Source organism: Parambassis ranga, chromosome 22 (assembly GCF_900634625.1).
Source record: "Parambassis ranga chromosome 22, fParRan2.1, whole genome shotgun sequence".
NCBI classification, from domain to species: Eukaryota; Metazoa; Chordata; class Actinopteri; family Ambassidae; genus Parambassis; species Parambassis ranga.
Window position 1 is genome coordinate 2,730,478 of NC_041042.1, and position 20,355 is coordinate 2,750,832.

At 44.7% G+C, this 20,355-nt stretch overlaps 1 protein-coding gene across 4 annotated transcripts in view; it reads left to right on the top strand.

Annotated features, from left to right (window-relative positions):
• slc4a11 (solute carrier family 4 member 11) overlaps window positions 1-20,355 on the top strand; it is an 82,061-nt gene that overhangs the window by 49,440 nt on the left and 12,266 nt on the right. For all 4 annotated transcript variants that reach the window (XM_028396173.1, XM_028396177.1, XM_028396174.1 and 1 more), the window contains exons 6-13: window positions 7,816-7,897; window positions 9,522-9,645; window positions 12,636-12,845; window positions 15,422-15,506; window positions 16,165-16,290; window positions 17,955-18,068; window positions 19,035-19,167; window positions 20,124-20,197. In XM_028396173.1, the coding sequence (XP_028251974.1) occupies window positions 7,816-7,897; window positions 9,522-9,645; window positions 12,636-12,845; window positions 15,422-15,506; window positions 16,165-16,290; window positions 17,955-18,068; window positions 19,035-19,167; window positions 20,124-20,197 (948 nt within the window). The remainder of the gene's footprint in view (window positions 1-7,815; window positions 7,898-9,521; window positions 9,646-12,635; window positions 12,846-15,421; window positions 15,507-16,164; window positions 16,291-17,954; window positions 18,069-19,034; window positions 19,168-20,123; window positions 20,198-20,355) is intronic.

The following is a 20,355-nucleotide window of genomic DNA, read 5'->3' on the forward strand; positions in this document are numbered from 1 at the left end:
AAGTGTGTAAGTACCACAGTTTCTCCGGGGTTGGTGCCCATTTGTCGGCTTACAGATCCCTGTCACATTAGTTCAGTCCCTTCAGCGCAGGTTCTTTTGGCTGAGCAGAAAAGCCTCTTGGTTAAGGCGAATCTCCTCAGCCCATTAGAGCAAGAGAAATCCGCCCTCTTACATAACAGCATGGACCCATTGTTGAAACCTCGCTTTGTGCCGCAGGCTGAACACATTCACCGAAAAGTAACAGTTTGGCAAATGAAACTGTCACAAAAGGTCGGAGAAATGTTTTTGTTCACGTTGCAGACGCAGGAATAAACATTAGCAGAGAGATTTTCTTCATGTGGAGGTAATGGCGGGGAGTGTGGGGCCGCCTGTCATAGTCTCAGTGTCTGGTGTTTTTTTTGTTTTTTTTTGCTGTCCGGCTGGGCTGCAGTTGTTGGTTGATGGTTACTCAGAGGTGGGCGGTGTGTGATGCTCACCCACCCCGCACAGTCGCCTCTGACAGATCCGCAAGGTGATAATTGACTTCTGTCATCGATCACTCACTTAGCTTTTCAAATGGCTCCCTGAGACTCTCGAGCCGCGGCGGCTGCAGCTACTTGACTGTTTCCCATCCACAGAGAGGATAAGGAAGGGGATTTATTATTGTTATTATTTTTAATGTTATTGTTGTTGTTGTTTTTTCTGCAGCCGCAGTATAAACACACATTCCTGCACTTTCACATGTGCCACAAATTAAGAGGTGTGCATCCTCATCAAGAGATAAACAAGACGTAATCCGGATTTTTTTCTTAAACTGTGCAAGTTTAAATTAGCTTCTGTTATCACTCTGGGGAAATGCATTAGCTGCAGCAGAAAGAGAGGAGATAATAATGGAGAAAAATGTTGGGGGATCATCATTTATTATTATTATTGAGGATGACGTAACAATCCCACAACTATGCAGCAAACAAACAGGAGCAGAAGCTGTTCTGGTGCCAAATTATATTTACACACGGGATGTGCAAAAAAAAAAAAAAAAAGAAGTCAGTTTGGATGTTTCAAATATTCATCACAAAGCCGTGTAGTCTTTTTCAGTTACCTATTAATCTGATGTATCAATTATTGAGTAAGAATGCAGCGCTCGTCTTGTTTTTGCAGTCTCTCGGTGAGACTTTGACTTCCCCCGAATCCTTCAGTCTCGTGTTGAGTGGGAGGAGGAGGAGGGAGGAACAAAGGCTCTCCCTCCTTTGTGTGTGTGGGGGGGGGGGGGGGATACATCCACGTATAGTATACGTTATCAACAGGACACATCTCTTCAGGTATTAATTTCTGCCGGTATCTGCGCGGCACTCTCCTCCACAGAGGGGTTTTACAGCTGCCGAGCGGACCGGCTCCTCATTTGGAGGAGTGTAACGCTGTACAGCTGTGAGATAAAGAGAACAGGGCCAGATTATAACAGGAACAGAGAATCACAGAGAAATGAAGAAAGATGAAAGCCCACAGAGATAATTAGTCCTGCTCCAACTTGTACAGAGGAGTCGATTTTTTGGAGGCCAACTTTTTTTTTTCTTTGTCTTGGGATTCAGCGATGGAGAACAGTGCGGCACATTGTGCAGGGGGAAAACCATTGCTGATGATGCAACACATGCATAATAATAATAATAATAATAATAATAAAACTTCCTCTTGTACAGACTCTAAGCGGCTCCTAATAACTGAGAGTCACACATGATCCTCGAACCGCTGACGATGGCGGCCGGGCGTACAGCAGTGATGAGCTGCTGCCACAGGATGACTAATCGTCAGTGTTTGGAGTAATGATGTATTGTATAATTGTTCTGCACTTTCTTCCTCTGTGATGTTGAGGAGCTGCAGTGTGCACGGCTGATTGTGTGCCTCTGTTTGTGATGACTGTACCATAATTTCTCCCCTAAATTGCTGTCACCTTTGATCGATCTCGCTGGCTCTCCACTTCGCCCCCATCTGCATAATCCTCCAGTTTTTGTTGTTGTTGTTGTTGTTGTTGTTTTTTAGATAGATTTAAATATGAAAAGTGAGAGCGAGACCTCTTTATTAAAAGAAGTGTTAAGTTATACTCTGAGTTTTGTGACCCTTAGGTTGCATACAAACTGATTCATGACTTCTCCATGTAGAGGTGAATTAGGGGGGAGTTCTCAGGTTAACAGCTCCAGTGTGGATTTACACACCTTGGCCATGACACCAACATTTGATAAATCCAGGAGGCGATGTCGAGTCGCTGCTGCTTCACGTTGTGAGGAGCCAGTTGTAGTCATTGGAATTATGGATGCAAGCAGCTGAAGTGAGTCTCCTCCCTTAGAGACAGGGTGGGTGAGGAGCTCATAGTCTCTGCTCCTCCATGTTGTTGAGGTTCAGGGGTCAGCCCTTTCTGCGAGGTGTTCAAAACTGAGGGCGGCACCTGTAGGCTCCAACCGTCACCATGTTGTCCACCTAAACTCCAAAAACATGCAGAGGTGGAGCATTAAAGCACTCACATGTTTTAATGTAATTAAAACACGTGACTGTGACTGTACACATGTCTATTTCTGCTGTAAACTGGGTATTGTATGGCTCAGCCCTGGAGGTTTCTGCGTGGGTGTTCCAGGCATTTCCAACTCGCTGCAGGGATTATATCACTGGGCTGGCCTTGGTATTCCTCTTGGTATCCTCCCAGAGGAGCTGGAGGAGGTGGCTGGGGAAAGGGAGGCCTGGGATTCTGTGTTTATATGACCCAAAACCGGATAAATGGAAGACAACAGATGGATGAATGGATGGCCATCTGGGCGGTGACCACGAGGTCGACCCACGATCTGTTGGAGGGATTATCTCCTGGAGAGGAAGTTGCTGCTCCTCCTGTCGCTAATAGACAGAGAGGTTTAAAAATGGATAGATGAATGGATGGATGGATGAATAGACGGATGGATGGATGGATGGATGGATTGGTGATTGAATGAATGGATGGATGAATAGACGGATGGATGGATGGATGGATGGATGGATGGATTGGTGATTGAATGAATGGATGGATGAATAGATGGATGGATGGATGGATGGATGGATGGATGGATGGATTGGTGATTGAATGAATGGATGGATGAATAGATGGCTGGATGGATGGATGGATGATGGATGGATGGATGATAGATGGATGGATGGATGGATGGATGGATGGATGGATGGATGGATTGGTGATTGAATGAATGGATGGATGAATAGACGGATGGATGATAGATGGATGGATGGATGGATGGATGATTGAATGAATGGATGGATGAATAGATGGCTGGATGGATGGATGATGGATGGATGGATGGATGGATGGATGGATGGATGGATGGATGATGGATGGATGGATGGGTGATTGAATGAATGGATGGATGAATAGATGGATGGATAGATGGCTGGATAGATGGATGGATGATGGATAGATGGATGGATGGATGAATAGATGGATGGATGGATAGATGGATAGATGGATGGATAGATGGATGGATGATGGATAGATGGATGGATGGATGGATAGATCGATGGATGGATGGATGGATGAATAGACGGATGGATGGATGGATGAATGACTTAATGAATGGATAGATGGATGTAGGCAGGGTCTTTTTTGGGAGGCAGCACACACCCCAGTGTCTCCACACAATAAATGATTCACAGCTACAACCAATGGAGCTTTGTGAGGAGAACCTGGACGTAATAACCTAAAAGCTGCTGTGTGTTTAAGAAACAAGGCGACAGCAGAAATAATAATAATAATTTATTAACAATAATAATAAGAGGACCTCCTCTCCTGGCCGGGCTGCGTGACTTTTTGCTGTGACACTTGTGCAGGAATGATCAGAATACTAAACAGGAGCCATTAATTCAGGCTCTTTAGCAGATGAAACATGGCGGCCATACATGTCACATTTCTTTTTTTTCTGCACCTACTATTTTATCAGAAATAAAATCAATTTTTGGTAATAGCCTGTAGACAGTAATCAAGATAGAGTCTCTCCGTGGCCAACAAAGACGAGACATTGAGGGATTTTCTCTGGAAAATGATATTTAATATGCATGAGGTAAAGGAGGGCCGGAAATGAAGCTTCTGCTCAGCAAAGATATTTATGTGCGAGGCCAGAAAATGTGTCGATATATATATATATATATGTGTGTGTCTGTGTGTGTGTGTGTTACTACATGGAAACTGATCAGGAAGGCTGAACTGACTCTCCTTTTCTCCACTCTTGTGTGTTCTTTTGTTTCAATGCAGACAAGTCTCAGAGTTTCGTTTTCTTTGATGACGGTAAGCCGCGCTAATTGAATGAAAATGTCAGCATCAGCCGCCGTGAGGCTGCAATCAGTGGCTGTGCTTCTTGTTCCAATCACCATCAGTATTCCGTCTGTGCTCCACTCTCCGCGCTCAGGACCGGGTCGATCCATTGAGTCATCAAATGATTACAGACAGCAGCACACCCGCCCGCCCGTGTCACGGATATCGATGCCTCTTCATCAGCGCTGTGTCCGTCCTGCAGACTCATCGTCCAATAATGTTATCAGCCAAAAATTAATGAATCCTTTTCATTCAGATTGAACGGATAAAATTTAAATAATTCATTGATCATTTCTTTTAAAATTGGAGCCCCTTTAATAAAAATGGATGATTTGTGTCATCTAACCGTACACACTGTATGTTTAGTGCACGGCCTCTTTAGATAATAAGGCTTCACCATTGACCCGGTCCTACGGCGGCCCTCCCATTGTGACCATGTGACATCATAGCGTGTGTGTTGTGCATGGTGATTGGCTGTGATGGATACCTAATATACAGTAAGTGTTTCCTCTGTCACCGCTGTACGGAGCGTTCAATCACCTCCTTCAAAGCGCCCTCCACAACCTCCATCCTCTTTGAAGGAAACCAATCATGTCCCTTTGTGTGTGTGTGTGTGTGTGTGTTTGTTGGTGTTTCTACCCATGGTTGAGACCACAGTTAATCTTTTAGGCAGCATTGGATTAGGAGGCTTTATGGAGGTCACCTCTGAGCATAATGAACTCTGGGATGTGTTCATATTTTTTGACTATAGTTTAGTGTTTTTATATTTTTTATTGATCCATCTTTCCCTTAATTGATGACAGACAGCTTTATCCTCGTGTGATTTGCACACGCTGCAGCCCTGCCCCTACCCCCCCCCCCCCCCCCCACCCTACCAAACCATGTGCATGAAGCTGTTAAAGAATCCTCCAGAAAGATCAAACAGACCAATCCAGTCTTGCCTTCCTCATATTTTTCCATCACATCTCATTGAAGTTTGTCACATTTGATATGCTACATGTGAGCATCTTTTTTTCTGGGTGTGGAAACAGCAGTGTTTGCATAGCAAAAGATGACGAAACTGTGCAGAAATCTCCACATGACTGACATAAGTATGGATGTACATGTCTTAATTAGGTTCACTCACTTGATAATAAAAATAATTATCCTCCTCCTCCTCTCATCCAGGACAGGCGTGTTCACCTTTGCCTATGTAACACACAGCATATTCCAATAATTAGATTAGCACGTGACCCTCCTATGTTCTTCCAGTTGAGGACAATAGTTGGATTAACTCCTCTTTATTTAGCATATTCCACAGCAACTAGCTAAAGGCTAACACTTTTCTGCAACACCTAGCAGAAGTTTCCGCAGTTCCTCTAGTGGCCACTAGAGGCTGGTGTGAAGCCTGGTGCCCTCTCATGGCTGTAAGCTGTCTGCTAACATGGCCGCCCACTTCAATCATGTCATGCACCATGATAGCACATGGTTAATTCAATTGCGGGATCTTAAACATCTTAAACCTCCAGCTCTTAACCCCTTGTCCTCCTTCAAAGGCAAACAGCTTCGGCTGAGGGGGTGACCTTCAAACGTGGAAGCAAAGGATGCAACAGGTGGATCCATCCTGATCCAAAATATCCATGATTCAGATCGATCGGTAGACAAAGAAACTCACAAAGACAAACTTTCCAGAGTTAGTATCACCTGCAGGTTGCTAGGCAACAGAAGCAGGAAATCCCTAAAAAAACTGCATCCTTTAAAGGATGCTGCTGCCCAAAGTGAGACACAGACTCACTTGTTTGGATGCATTCATTTTTATTTTTAGAGGCTTCATTTTTTTAGAAGTGTCCAAAAATATGATTGGACGTCAGCTGGAAGCTGAGCAGCTGTGCATCACTTAAAAGAAGCAGCAGGTGCCAATCAGCTCATGTAAATGCAGCTTCAGTGCTCCGTCATACACTGAATCTCCTCCTCTGTCATGAGGAACACTTCAGCTTCATATGATCTGAGAATTGTTGCCTAAAATAATGAAAAAAGAAGCTTTTCCACTTTCCCTTAAAAATGACCACACTCTCTCTTTCCATCGTCACCGCGGTGCAGAGAGGCTAGCAGCGTTAGCCGTCACACACGTCCACCTCTCCTGTCCTCACTCCGTCTTTATGATCTGTCTTTTGTTCACTTTGCATCTGTCTGTCTTTCCATCTCTCTCTCTCTCTCTCTCTCTCTCTCCCCTCTTCTCATCCCTGACGTCAATGAGAAATTGGATGGTTTTTGATTATTACATGGCTGTCAGGCTTACTGATATTAATTGAATTGAATCCCAGTCCATCTCCCCCACTTCTCTGTGCCCCTTTTCCTCCTCATGTCTCCGGCTCCTCTTTTCATCTTGTCTCCTTTTTGTTTGTCACGTTCTCTCTCTCTCTCTCTCCCCCCTCTTTGCCCCTCTTTCTCTTGCTTGCATTTTTCTCCTCTCTCTGAGTTTCATTCTCTCCCTCTCTCTCCCTCTCTCCTCCTCCTCCTTCTTCTCCTTCTTCTTCTCCTTTTCCTGTCTTTTATTTCCCTCGCTCTCCTCCACACCACGTGCCAGCTTCTTTTCCCTCCTTTTCTCTGCAGACTTCTTTTCATCCTCTCTTCCTCTCTCCCTCTCTCTCTCTCTCTGTGTCTCTCTTGTCTACCCTCCCTCATTCTCCCCTCTCTCACTCCTTGAGCACTGTGATACTGTTGTCATGGTGACGCCCATCATTTTCTGGCATGAATGGAGGATACTTTATTGATGAGACGGCATGGCAGAGGGAGAGAAAAGAAGAGTGATGGAGAGAAAGACAAAGAGAGAGAGAGAGAGAGAGAGAGCAGTGGCAGAGAAAATCAGAATGATATGGAAATGATCGTCCCCGCTGCTTACGATACAAAACATTTCCACCCTGTAATTTTCTGAGTGCTGATGAGTTGAAGAGGATGTTGCAAGGCAGAGCACACTGAATCTTCTTGAGGGGCTTGGGAGAGTCGGGGCTGCCAAAGAATATCCCCCAAAACACTATTATTCATCACACTCAGCGTGAGACGTCGAGGAAGGGGAGATTCCTCTTATTAGGAAGCAGCGAGCCGGCTTCGGCGGCGCCCCTAGTTGCCCGTGTTTAATGATTTGTGCTCTGCAAACATGACAGCATAATGAAATGTGTGTGTGTGTGTGAGATTTTTTTTAATCTGTGGTGTTGTCTGAGGTTGGATGGACATCCTTATTAGCAGTTTGCTGTGCGGTGTTTGCACACAGTGCAGCCTGGCATCGCCGTCTAAAGCAGAAGGCGAGCTCATTAGACACCTCTGATGTAGACATCACATTGAGAGGAGGCTTGGCACCACGGATAAGCCTCTAAACTGCCAGATTTTTTATTTTTAAATGCTCTTATCAATGTGCTATACATTTTATTTAATGTCATACAGCAGGAAATGAGAGTAAGTGAGGGTGAAACCAGGCCTGAAGTCGGCTGTCCACTAACTCCTGTTTGACCTTTGCCCTGCAGTTCACCTCCTGTCAGAGACGATCCAGGGAGTGACCGCCACCGCCACCGGGGTCCAGTACCAGCAGTCCTGGCTCTGCATCCTGTAGGTTATGCTGTGTGTGTGTGTGTGTGTGTGTACAAAACATGTATCTTAAGCGTCTGCCCCCGGTGGCTGACTGCAGTATAGCTCATTAAAAACTAATAAGGCCCCGTTTACACTGGAGAAAGTCGATCCAGCTAGAGTAGGATTGAATCCAGATAGCCTTTAAGCTGGATACATTCAGACCTATTTTCAAATCTGGCTATCACACACATGCTCAATCCAGCTTAACCCGGCTTGTTTGTTGTCCTCCAAATCACTAGGTGGCGCCTCGTAATATACAGAGGACGGTAGGACCATGTGCGCATGTGTCGTGCATTTTTTGTCCCATGTCGCTCGTTCTTTCATTTTTTTTTTCTGTCTAAAAAGCAGTTTATTCCTTTGTATCCCTGTGGAAAATAAACTCGGGGCAAAGCTGTCGTAGTTCGACGGTTGTTTACATGCGGCTTTTGTGCGCGAACCGGACACTGTCCCAGTGAACCGGAAGTATCACTCCGCTAGCCGGATTCGTTAGCTGCATTTGCGTTCAGACCTGAGCCAGATGTAAACCAATCCGGCAAGATCCACCTCCGAGAGGTGGAATGAAATCAATCCAGATATATCCAGATTCGGCTAAAATCCCGCTCTAGCCAGATGGATTTGAAAAAATGTGGCTTAAGCAGGATTTGGCCGCATCCAGATCAATCCAGATGTGTTTTTTTCCGAGTGTGAACACCTCCAATCCGGCTGAATCCAGTTTGATTTCAATCCTGCTAGATCCACCCTCGAGAGGTGTGCTAGCCAGATTTGAAAATAGGTCTGAACGCATCCAGCTTAAAGGCTGTCTGGGCTCAATCCTACTCTAGCTGGAATGACTTTCTCCAGTGTGAACGGGGCCTAAAAGAGGTCCTGAAATCACCTTTTCCCAGGGATGAGTGTCAGTCACACTCATGTGTGACTGACACTCATCTGTCAGCCAATGGCGTAGCCAAGCTATGCCGTCTTGGACTCACGTTCAACAGATATTTTTTCCTTCCCTTGGGTGGAGGCTGAGCCACATCGTCCATCTTTATACACAGTCTGTGGTTTTATGTCATTTTAATTGGTAAATCTTTGTTTTATTAATGATTTTGGACAGAAAATAAAAACATATTTTCCTATCAAATGCTCAGAAATTAAATAAACAATAAACGATGCATAAAAATTATAAAACATCCACTCTATAAAACATTCAGTTGTGTCGATTGTTCCATGGCTTTGTGAATAGTCCTAGTGTAACATAAGGAGAGACAGTCCATCATCAGTCACTTCAACAACTGCCAAAAAAAAAAACACATTTCCATTCCAGTCACAAAGCTCTCAAGCTGCCAGAGTGTAATAATGATGAGAGCAAAGCGATGCACGAAGGAGGAGGGAGGAGGTCAGGGTGGAGGAACGGATCACCGAAACATCAAAGGTCCATCATCTGAACCAACCAGCCTCTAACATCATCAACCGTTTGACAACGAAGAAATAAGTTGTTGATTGTAGTGAAGGGAAAATGATGTGATTTAAATACTGTCTGACTGTGAGAGGTTAATCTATGGAAATGAAGGTGAGGCGCTGACATTTATAAAAACCCTCCTCTTCCTCTCTCTCTCTGCTCCAGCTGCAACGTCAAGCATCTCCAGAGGCGTCACGTGTGCATCTCCCGCCTGGAGAGGCCGCAGAACTGGGGGGAGAACTGCTGCGAGGTCCGCTATGTCATCCTGATCCTGGCCCCCAACAAAATGGTAATGTGTTGTGATCTGTTTTCAGTGTGTTACTGAGGCCTGGGGTTTGACTGTTTTTATTTTTATTCATTTCTAGTTCATTTTTATATAATTTACTGATTTTAAAGTGAAAACATTTTGTGATTACTAACTATTTTAATCAGTCTGTACAGTGTTTTTCTCGAATTTACCACAACAAAGACACTGGAGCAACTGGAAGATGAGCAACTAGTGTTAGCCAAAAGAAATCAGACAATGTTGCTGAGATAAAAGCAGAAAATGTGCTCACAACACAACCAAATCAGCAAATCCTGATATGAACACAAAATGAACATAATGTTCATCACAGCTAATGTCTTCAAACGATACAAAGCGCTAATACCCAGCAGGTCCGTCACATTTTCAGGTGCCTAGAATCAAATATGGCCGACAAATACTCATTTCATCCTCCTACATTTCCCAGGAGTCATTGCATGCTGGTCACAGTTGGAATGTTTTTACAAAGAGAATACGCTGAACTCTCACGACATTAACGACTTTGTGTTGCTAATATCGACTGCATGTTGCTAGGCAACCAGAGCAGCTGATAAACACGAAGTTCCCAGTTGTTGTGTAAACACTGAGGCCTACAAAGGACCACACCTCTAGCTAGCTAGCTAGTTCTGTGGTGGCTGCTGATCAGCAGTTTCAGCCTTTACTGTGTATATTTTCAGTGTTATGAAGCCTGTCGGGTCAGTGCCGTGTGCAGGACGGCTTGTTTTCTTCAGCTCTGAAGAGCTTTCTGCAGCCGATGGAGAGCGCCCCCCCCCCCCCCCCCCCAATAAACGCCTGAACTCTTTCTACTTCCCATCAAACCACTCAACCTTCTCTGTCCTCCAATGCCTCATCCTGAGCTTTCAGCACACACCTGCACACACACTCTCCTGATTGGCCGCCCACTCCAGATGCTTGGGAACACCCCCCCCCCCACACACACACACACACACACACACACACACACACCTCCTCTCACTGTTTTTTATGTGTGCACCGTTTTCACCAATCAGCCTCTGCCCCTCTGTGTGTTTGTTTGTTTGTTTGTTTGTCTCTCTCTCTTTATTTTTCCTCATGGACCCTCATCTGCTCCTCACAGCCCCCCCGCCCCCCCCCCCCACCCCACCCCACCCCCTCCACCCGTCCTCCACCCGTCTCACAGGCAGCAATCAAAACCACTAATGGCATTCTCAGAGACAATAATCTGAGCCTCAAGTAAACATAAAGTACTATTATGTCTCAATTATCCTTGATGGTGACCACTTCTGCAGAGAAAACCTTTGAAGGGGCACCGTGATGATGATAATGGGAATTCCTTCGGTTGGCAAATGTAATGTATGTAATCTGGGGGGATGATTTCCATCACCCAGTATTTAGAGAGCGTTACAGCATCTGTGGCTGTTTTCCTCCTGCTTTCTCTGCCTGGACTGAATGTGCTGAGCAGACATGAACAAAAACAAACTGTTTTTCATTCACACTGTTAAACACGTACCTGAAAGCACTTATCCACACGTTCACCTACTGGCACCGTCAAAGAAAGTTGCACTCAGTGTCAGTGAACGTTGCGCACATTTCTCGCAGTCAGCCCGGTTAATTTAGGCTGTAGAGACCTTTACACGTGTGAAAATGTTGTGAGAATGAAACACACTGTGTGAGTTTGAAAGCGGTTTTGATTTCAGTGTGGACAAACGCACAAAAACACGTCAAAACAACCTCTGTAGCATCAACAAGAGGCGCGATGCTCACCACGCAGTGTCAGCTAATGGCCTGATCGGAGCCATGTTTAACTCCATGAGATCGTTTTTAAGTGAGCCGTCACTAAAGCGTCACACAAAGACAACAATTAGTGTTTCCTCCTCGAATAGGCCGAGCAGTCAGTGAATGCGGCGAGGTGAGGAGGGAGCATCACGAAGCATCATGGGGGTGACTTTTAAAAGCACAAATTAGCACCGACTGCTGTCAGATTTATTGCACACATTCACGCTCCTCTGAGGATAAAGTCTAGAAATGTATCTCTAGTGCCACCAGCAAGTGACCCTGCGCAGAAAAGATGTTTTTTTCAGGTTTCTGTGCTTCAAAGTTGCTGAATTGACGTTTGGCTGCAGCAACATGATTCATGGCGTCTTGGTGGCACTAAAGCCTGCAGAATTTTTTTATTCTTTCAGGATATTTGTAGTGCTAACAGTATTTTTATGGCAAATTTTTAAAAGGGGCATGCAAAAATATTTAATTTAATTTAAGCTTTTTCTTGAGAAAGTGTAAGTCAGCGAATGATCCTCATTAGCCTCAAACATACTGCTAAATGCTAGGTCCTACACATCATATTGTGAGCTGTGTCACTCACTGAAATTAGCGTTAGCTTGTTGTTAGCTTGTGCACAGTGTCTCTGTGTCGTTGTTGCAGCGGTCTGATTGTATTCAGGCACTTTTTGATGCCGTGTGTCTGTAAACCTGGATGAAGCTGGGGAATCCTGAGAGCCTCCAGATTAATCAGCAGCCATTCTCTGGGCTCTTTCTGCTCTTTCGGCTGAAATTCAGTCACCGCTGTGTGAAAGCTTAACGGCTTCGGCGCCTGTGTTTGCTGCAGCTGCTGCTCTTCCCTCTCAGCCCGACTGTGCTGGTATCATTGCCACCTGGCTAACAAGGCTTCCCTGGCAGCGCTGGCTCTCGGCCTGCCAGGACCCTGCTGCACTGTGTGATTTGTGACAGCATTATTTGTAACAGATGTGGGATTATTGACACCCCCCCCCCCTCCCCATACACCAAACCTGTCACCTACCCAGCCTGCTCATGAGTACTCTGTTTACATGAGCCTGTCTCTTTGTGTTGAGATCAGATGTAAATCCCTTAGATTTGTGGATCCACGATCCATCTTGCCAGGCTTCAGCCATCTTGTGAGCCAACATGTATAGCTAGCATGATCATCTCCAGTTTGTCGTGTGTGAGTTTGTGTTTACCTGCTTCCATTTTCCTTCACAGAAAAGCACCAAGACGGCGATGGAGCTGGGCCGGACCTTCGCCACCCTCTTCTCCGACATCTCCTTCAGGCAGAAGCTGCTGGAGACCAAGACGCAGGAGGAGTTCAAAGAGGCTCTGGTGTTCCAGAGGCATCAGCTGACGGCGGCCAACCAGCAGCCCACCGCTCTGGGGAAGGAGGAGACGGACCCTCGCAGTCACAAACCCCTCAAGGTGTGTGTGTGTGTGTGTGTGTGTGTGTTAGCTGAGGCTGTGCTGCGTGTTAGAGCGGAGGCACTTTCCACTTCTCACTTGTGCACATGCAGGGCAATCTTTGATTAAATTCTCCTCTATCTCTTTGCCTCACTGCCACCTCCTCCTCTTCCTCCTCCTCCTCTTCCTCGCTCCACTGCTTTGACTCCTCCATCCTTTCTCCCTCTCTAATCAATCAGCATCAACTCCTGCCAGGCCTCCTCAGTGGGTAAATGACCTTACATCTCTCACAGTCCTGTCAGAACTCCCCACCCTTTAGCTACACACACACACACACACACACACACACACACACACACACGATCACACACCTCTAGGGGGGGCTCTGCTGCTCAATGCCACGGACCACCATCTCCTCCTAACGTTGCCGTTGACAGGCCACGGCTCCTAGACATTTCCCCTTGTGTTTTTTTTTATAGTGCAGGATTTTGTTAGGTGTTTATCCATGGGCTTGAAAGGCTCAGTGCCACTCAGTGAAAGAGGGATATATAGAGGAAGACAGATGGAGGGAGAGGAATCAGAGGGTGAGGGAGGGGAGGGTGAGAGAGAGAGAGAGAGAGAGAGAGCAGGTGGAAACCAGAGGAAGCAGAAAATGATAAAAATGAGAGAGGAAAGCTCAGAAAAGGAGACACCATCCTTCCCTCCTCCTCCTCCTCCTCCTCCTCCTCCTCTTCCTCTTCCTCCTCCTTCCACATCCAAACTTGGTATCAGACCACCTGCAACACTTTGCTGTACTCAAAGAAAAACAAAACTGTTGCTGTGTTTTTATGTTTCTTCCCTTTCTGTTGCCTCACGTTCAGAATGAATGGCAAACAGGTGGACAGTAATTCCTCTCTGAGACTTTTGTTTATCCAGTGTGAGCCAAAAGCTCTCAGAGACACACACACACACACACAGACACACACACGCAGGCTGCCTTGTAATAATAAATGATTCCATGATGTATAGGGATTTAATGGATGAAGAGTGGTTGTTGAACAAGCGTGTGTGGCTTCATAAAAAGCAGCTCAGACAGAGATGCTGATGCTGTTGTTGTTGTTGTTGCTGTTTGTTTGTTTTTATGTTGTTTACGTTGAGGTAAAATCGCTTTGTTCTGTCAAAGACCGTCAAAACTTTTTAAGATGACAAATGAGGCAGGAATGATTTTCCCAAGAGCTTTTCCTGCTCACACACACACACACACACACACACACGCCGCCTGCTCGCCACGCGTTCCATTTAATTGTGTAATGCTGTGTTCAACAAGAAAATGAAACACTGGGTAATTGGATAATTTACTTAATAAGCTCAATCAGGACCGCACGTTCACTCGCTCGCTGGTGTAACCTGAAGACTCGGCGCTCTGCGGCTCCTCCTGGGGTCACGCGGCCGTCCAGCCGTCCTCCTCCTGACTAAAAATACACCACATCTCCCATCCTGCCCTGCTGCTGCTGCTGCCATCATCTCCCTGTCATTCCCCATCATTATAGAACTTTATTAACTGTAGCCGCGCTCCTCTGCTCACTTTGTTTTTGGACTTTTTTCGAGGGGCCGCCTCATTAATGTCAGTGACTCAAACGAGTCCCTCGCTGGGATCACCAGCGCCTCAGCTGAGTCACCAAATGGGCAGTTTTGATTCTAAATTTGTCACCGAGAGGAAAGAACGTTCAGAGCCGGATGCTGCCGCGGGGCCTAAAAAAAATGACAAAACACACTGAGGAGAAGGATTTGGATCAACAAGGACGCCATGTTTGTTTATGTCTGTCACTCTCCAGATGAGGGAGCCTGTTTTACCTCAAACGAGATGATGATGGACCCACTGAGCTCCACCCAGGTGGGGTGCTGGTGTGGTGCTGCAGTGTGAGGAGCTCTTATTTCTCAGCTTTGGAGGTTTTAGTTTAGTTCTTTTGGTCTGAAACCAAAGCAGGAAATGTTTTGTGTTTTTTAACCCTTTGTTGACATGATGATGGCTGCACAGTGTTTCAATACCTGATAAATACAAACATCCACAATACAAATAATCACATCAATACTTGAATTGATTACATGTATGAGTATTGGCAGGATATTATTGGCGAGACATCAGGCACATGAGCAGTTAACACAGTAAGAGCAGTGACTCAGTCTCACACACACTCCATCATCTATGTTGTGATGAAATTTTGCATTTGAAGGTGTCCTCGAGTGTCCTAAAAGGCACCTATAAATACATGATTATTAATAATTGATCGTTATTAGTGTGATTAACATAATAAAGCTGAAAATGATTTGTGATTAAATGGGTGAGAGGACAAACACGCTTGTGTGTTGCTCTTTGCTCCGTACAGTTGAGCCTCGGTCATGTGAGGAGGAGCCAAATTCCTTCATCACTGCAAATGTAATTAACCCATTTAACTACAGGAAAGACTTTGTGTTCTCTGAGTTTAAAACAACCAGCGTGTGTGTGTGTGTGAACGAGCCGAACAAATGAAGTGAAAACACATTTAAATATATTTAAATTCAGCTTGAGCTGCTGTCCCTGCAGGAGATCTGACCCTTTTTTCCCTTTTTCTCCACAGTGTAAAGATTTCTTCAAAGCCGGCCGGGGGATTTATGAGGACCTGTGCCGCAGACTGCCGTTCTACCCCTCTGACTTCACAGATGGTAGGCTGGACCTGGACTTGTAGTGAAAGTGAATCATCTCCCTTATTACGCTGCGCCGGGGGAGCCTCTGGCAGCTCCTCGTTTGTCTGTCACCCTTCGCCCCGGCTGCGTCTGTGTGTCAGCTCTCTCTCATGTGTCCTGCTGCTCTCCTACCTTTCTGTATGTGCAGCGTTATTATTGTGATTTTCCTTTCTCCTCCGTCGTGCTCGCAGCAGGCCGGAGGTTTTATTGACTCATCAAATCATCCACAAACATCTCAGCCCTCATTCACAGACATGTACACATCCTGCCTGACCTTCAGAAGAAGGAGCTGCCCTCTTTTTACATCCAAACACATCCACACACACGTTTCTGTGTCATCAGATAATCAGCATCAGACCAAGGTCACAGGACCAAAACCACTGTGATCACATTAGAGCCCAATTAAAGTGTTTTATTCCTTATCCATAATTCAAATGATGGATGGCACACAGAGGGAAGCGCCGGCTCAGTTTTCCTGTTTTTCTTTTTATTTTAAGGGCAGCAGCAGCAGCAGCCTCGCTGCATGAATTGAACTCTGCTAATGTTTTTGTCGTTTTGAAAATTAAAGCGCCGAGCCTCCTCCGCTCCATTATGAGGTGAATATGACTCATGTGTTTGTGTTTGTGTCTCCCCTCAGGTATCGTCGGCAGTAATAAAACCCTGCTGAAGTACATGACCACAGCCATCTTCCTCTACATCGCCATCCTCCTCCCTGCCATCGCTTTCGGCTCCCTCAACGATGAGAGCACGCGCGGAGAGATCGGTACGAGCACACTGTCATCACAGGGATAGAAATATATATAACAGCATGATTAAAGCCGCAACAAGCTGGATTTACACACTTAACATCGAGCTTTTATTCTGGTAAATTCTAATAATTCATAAAATACTTTTAAAAAAGAGACAAACAAAGAAAACACAGATTAAATTATTATTAATTCAAATAAAAGACAGAGAATGTTTAAACTGGGTTAATGTCCTCCCTTATTTCGCGTAAATTATCGGAATTAAGTTGATGTAAAACAATATTATTATTACAAATAATCAAATCCAACGCCATGATAGGTTAGTTTAACCCTTCAGGCACCACTTTAATGTCCTACCCTTCTGTCTCATTAGGGACAAAAATTCTGCTTCTTAAAAACCTAATATTTTCTGCATAAATATGTTAAACAACTTCAGCCCTGCTCAAAACTACCAAACATTAAATCATTTTGAGGAATTTAACCCTTTGAATGCCAGTTTGATTACTTGATGTCACAGTAAACACAAAAAAATGAGTTATTTTCCATAAAACAAAAGTTAGGTGGCTGAGGCGTTATTTTTAAATCTGTCAAAGATTAGCCAAAATATAGAGTTTGGTGCATTATTAGTTTTTGTGTAGCAGCAGTTTTAAAATTTACTAAAACTGCTATAAAAACGTAACAGCATAAATCTGTTAAACAACTTCTTTTAAATCATTTTGAGGAATGTAACCCTTTAAGTGCCAGTTTGATTGCATGATGCTAAAATTTAATTTAAAAAAATGCACAAAAAATAAGTTATTTTCCATGAAACAAAAGTTGGGGGGGGGGGGGGGGGGGGGCTGGGTTATTTTTTAAAATATTAGTCTCGGATATTTTAAAGATTAGCCAAAATATTGAGTTTGATGCATTATTTTTATATTATTTTCCACTTAGGTCCCATTAACTCCTATTATAATACGACATTTTTAATATCATAGTCATAACAAAATATAATCATGCATTTGTTGATGTAAAGGTTTCATTTTTGAGAAAAATAGTTAAAGAGGCACAAATTACCCAAAGGGACAAAAAAGTCCATAATGACGCCTGAGGGTTAAACAACAACACAGGATGATCGAGCTGGACAGGCTGGCAGCAGGAGCCACACACCATGCTAACAGCTAGCAAGCTAGCTGGAACTTTTTGCCTTTTATCGAGTCGATCACTGTAAAACTCCACGTTCAAACATACCACTTTACAGTAGCAGGAAACATGTTTACAGCCTGCTCTCTATTGATGAGCTCCCTTTGGTAACAACACTTAAATTATATTAACTTAAAATCGACCACTTCCTGCTTCTTCACCTCTTTGCCTGTATGTGGAGTTTAGGTAGACTGTGATGTCAGACACCCAGCTTCAAGGTGCATTAGTGCTATTAAAGACAACAAAGGAAACAACAGTTTAAATGATTGATATGTTTAATGATTATGGCTTCCCATGTTTTGTAGGCTAAAAATAATGCTGAGTGTCGTGAGGATAAAATATTCACATCATCTTGGTGGAAATGTGATTTCCTGATTTTAACCTCCCCTCTCTGCAAAGTGAATTACAAACTAACCCCTGCTCAGCCCTGTGAAAGGACCTAGCAGGCATCCGTGCACATTAATCAGGACCTCCTCCTGTGTGTGTTCTCTCCGTCCAGATGTTCGGAAGACTATCATCGGCCAGAGCATCGGCGGGGTCATCTACTCCTTGTTCGCCGGCTCTCCTCTAGTCATCCCTCTAACCACCGCTCCCCTCGCCATCTTCATCAGCGGTAGGCTCAGCTCATCTCAACAAAAAATGCACTTATCTTTTCACAGCTCCTGTCGACAGCTGATTTGAATAGGAGGCTGGGGGTGGGTGGAGTACTAAGAAGATTACGTCAAAAATCAAGACAGAGGAAGCACCCGACCGTGACGAACAGCAGCTAGAAACTCCCGCATCCTCATCTGCTCCTTCCTAACATTGGAGTAATTAAGCTCTTTGTTTGCACATGTGCCCCTTAATGAGTGTTCCTGGTGCATTCGAGCACATACCTGCAAAAACTTTCATAAAAAGCAGAACTTTTTGAGTTTAGTTACATAAGTGTTGGTGTCAGGAGCCTTTGGGGTCAGGAGACTCCATCATCAGCGGACATGTTAACTTTAGAGAGACACGGCACATTAACTGTCGTATGGTTTTCAGCCAGCAGCGGTGTTTGGTTGGTTGGGAGTTTAAACCGTCCTGACGGCTCGGAGGCTCAAAGATGTAGTTTTGATCCGGAGAGCTGTTTGCAGGGTTCGCAGTGATGATCTTTGAAGTGTATGGGTGCTAAGCAGATTCTCATGGGGATAATTACAGCACATTTCCAGCGGCCTGTCTGAACAGAACAATGGCTCGTTTGTGAAGTTGGAAGTCATCGCCGCACAAATGTGCTCAACTCAACTCATTTGTCCGTTTTTTTTTTGGTTTGAACAAAATGAAATTTTCCCCTTTTTTTCCCTCTGAGCGTGTGTGTGTATAAAATCAATCTGCTACAGCAGAAAAATACACAAACATAATCAATACTGCAGCTTATTAAATTAGTTTGTTTTTTATGTATTTATTGACTGAATCCGCATCGATCCGTTTCCTTTTGTGCGGACGCAGCCTGAATTCTGAAGCTTGTTTCTGCATTCAGAGAACTACTACTACTACTAGAAGGTGAATTATGTGTGTGTGTGTGTCCATGTGTGTGTGTGTGTGTGTGTGTGTGTGGCAGTGATCCGAGGAATCTGTGACGACTACAACCTGGATTTCCCGGCTTTCTACGCCTGCATCGGTTTGTGGAACTGCCTCTTCCTCATCCTGGGAGGCATCTTCAACGTCAGCCTGCTCATGAAGCTCTTCAAAAGGTATCACACACACACACACACGCACAAGGACACACACACACATTGATTTCACTTTATTTGTTTTCATTTCAGTACAATCCAATTTATTGAATCCGTTCTTACAGTTTCTTTTATCTGTGCTTTTTCTCTGTCAAAGAAGGAAAAATGTTTTAAATTGGTGGGTCCAGAAAAATCACTCAACACTCAACAGAAAGGAGTTTTTTCCCTTTTTGTGGAGTCTAGCAGCCAAACTAGGAAACAAGCTAGGGATAACAATGAGAACACAAATGTAACATTTTAAATTTATATTCCTCTGCTTCCTTTTCTTTCACTTGGGTTTGAGCAGCTGTGTAAGACAGTGCTCTGTATAGACATACAACCACTCAGAGGAAGGAGGCACATCAACAAAAGACATGTAAGACGCAGTGGAGCAGGTACAGCAGTGATAGAAACCTGAAAATCCAAGGTGGGATTAGTAATTCAAGGGAGGGATTCCAGACCCATTTCACCAGAAAATCCCTGTAGGCTATGGCTGTCCAGGCTAACAGGAGCATGCTAATGGATCGACAAACTAGTTTCCGCCACCTCCATCTTGGCATCATGTGACTCGATCCTGTTTAATCCAAATACGGCCAAATATACGCTGTAAAGTTGGACACAGAGGTCATTTTCCTCGTCATGGGTCAGTTCAGACACAGGTTTTTTTTGTCAACCATAATCACGTCCGTGGTCCACAAGACGTTTGTAAAGCTGCCGCCGCAGCTACGCCTAGTCTGAAATAGCATAAATACAAACCAACCAATCACAGCTCTTGAGGTCTGCGTCGCCTCGATGTGTGGTTACAGTTTTTGGGAGGTGCATGTCAAGCTGACTCGTAGCCCCCTGCGTCGCTGCAGGCGGTGACTGTCACATGTGTGTGCAGTACCGCTGTCATGCAGCATGACTTATGACTATAACCTGTGTTTGTGTGTTTCCAGGTCCACAGAGGAGGTGATCGCTCTGTTCATTTCCATCGCATTTGTGGTGGACGCTGTGAAAGGCACGGTCAAAAGTAAGTCCCCCACAGACGCCGCGTCTCCTTCAGCCTGTGTTTACATCACTGCCGTCACATGTTGCTTTCCTCTTTTTGTCTCTTCCTGACTGTAATTTTCGATTAATGGGAACATATCTGCTGTTCAATCCGACACACGATAAAAAGGAACCACGTCC